We start from the raw sequence: 1,873 nt of genomic DNA, 5'->3' as shown, positions 1-1,873 counted from the left end.
GGCTGAAAAATCTTGAAGTCTGGATGAAATTGGAGGTAGTTTGAGGATTAAATTTTATATGCTTTTTAAGTTCAAAAAAAGGTGGGGAGGGTTGTATTATACATGAGATCGTATTATACATGAGATCGTATTATACATGAGGTCGTATTATACATGAGATCGTATTATACACGAATAAATACGGTAATTGTGAATGCTCTTAAAATCATGATCAGTCAGATTGGTTTTATACATATATCATTTTTAACAGGTTTGTGAACTTTATTTCATGTTTTTTTTGTAGGGATTTAGTTTTAAACCCATTTATCAGTCAGTATTAAATCAAATCTTCTGTCCTCAGGGTTCTCCAAAGGAGGTGGTGTCGGTCAGTAACATGGGGGTGTCCAAACGAGGACCCATCATAGAGGGACAGGACCGGCTGCTGCTGGAGTTCACCGACGGTTCTGCTTGCACGTCAGAAGGCCGAACACTCTCCTACACGACTCGGATCCACCTGGTCTGCTCCAGAGGAACAACCGTGAGTAAATGTGGTGTTTAAATACAGTTTAACGCTGGAGGTTCTCCGTGGATCACTCAACCTGTTTGTGCTCTGCGCTCTTCAGTCTATGGGCCCGCAGTTCCTGATGAACCAGAACTGCACTGCCAACTTCAAGTGGGAGACCAGAGCAGCCTGTTCCATCAAAACCACCAAAAACAATGTGAGTTCAAACTATCTTTTACATCTTTTTTACAATAAAGATCTACATTAACAAATAGTTTTTATAATTAACCATTCTGGATGTTTCAGACCTGTTCTGTTGTGGACCCAGACTCTGGTTTTGAGTTCAACCTTCTGCATTTGGCCGACAAAGATGGATATAAAACAACCGCTAATGGCAAAGACTTCCTAGTAAGACACAGACATTTATGGTATTCTGATCACTGCTAACACTAATTGAGCTCTACCTGGTATTTCCTGCATAGAAACAGCATTTTAACACATCTCCTTACAAACTCTGACATGGACAACTGACTAAATGTGGAATAAGTAACACAGAAATACTATTAAAAGTAAAAGTAAGAGTTTTACTGACTGAGTTGTGGTAAGTCTTAAATTCTGAACTCTTCCACTTTCTGACCGTGAATTCTGACATGCATTATGGGAGATGTAGTTTATGGTCAATCAAGGATGAATATTTCTTTAAGTAAACAGCAAATACATAAAGTTAAAGAAGTCAAACTGTTGTGAGTTTTATCAAACAAACACTATCTTTGTCAGCACACATTGAGAAAATTGTAATTTAAAATGAGTAGAAAATTTTCAATAATTAGTTGTAATACTCATTTCATGTCTCCTGGTGTTAGGAAATTAATGGTGCAAGTTTTAGTTTTATGTAACTTTAACTGCTCTCTGTTATCTGGTCTAGTGCCTCAAGAAAAGACCTGGATGAATTGCAGATTGTGCAGAATAAAGCTGCAGATTTAACACTTGGTTGGGATTTTATAACCAGTGTTTATTCTATCATGGTCAATGACAGACTTAAATACAGTCTTCTCTTTTTCTGCATAAAACTTTCTTCAGTTCTGTACAGAGACATCTCATGTTGGAATGTTTACCAGCTGAAATCCAATCACTTAACTTTTTTTTTGTTGGGGAAATTTCAGAAAGGTTTCCGGATGTTTTATTTTTCTTGCCACTTGGTTTGTTTTATGTTCATTTATGATGATGGATTGATTGTGTTCTAAGCATATGGTTTAGTAGCATCAGCTATCCATTTTGGGTATAGTTTACTAAGTAATGCAAAGTAATGTATTTCCATTACTGTTTTATTTATTTATTTATTTATTTATTTATTTATTTATTTATTATTATTTTTTTGTTCAATATGTATGT

At 35.6% G+C, this 1,873-nt stretch overlaps 1 protein-coding gene across 1 annotated transcript in view; it reads left to right on the top strand.

Moving 5' to 3' along the window:
* The window catches only part of igf2r (insulin-like growth factor 2 receptor), a gene marked incomplete at its 5' end in the record, with an annotated part of 61,258 nt that overhangs the window by 18,088 nt on the left and 41,297 nt on the right, over nt 1–1,873 (top strand). The window contains 3 exon segments of the mRNA XM_014033569.1: nt 341–517; nt 603–698; nt 788–889. Coding sequence (XP_013889023.1) covers nt 341–517; nt 603–698; nt 788–889 — 375 coding nt within the window.

The sequence above is a fragment of the Austrofundulus limnaeus genome, unplaced genomic scaffold (genome assembly GCF_001266775.1).
Source record: "Austrofundulus limnaeus strain Quisiro unplaced genomic scaffold, Austrofundulus_limnaeus-1.0 Scaffold1773, whole genome shotgun sequence".
NCBI classification, from domain to species: domain Eukaryota; kingdom Metazoa; phylum Chordata; class Actinopteri; order Cyprinodontiformes; family Rivulidae; genus Austrofundulus; species Austrofundulus limnaeus.
Note: the sequence above shows the minus strand (reverse complement) of the source record. Positions and strands in the feature narration are given on the sequence as shown.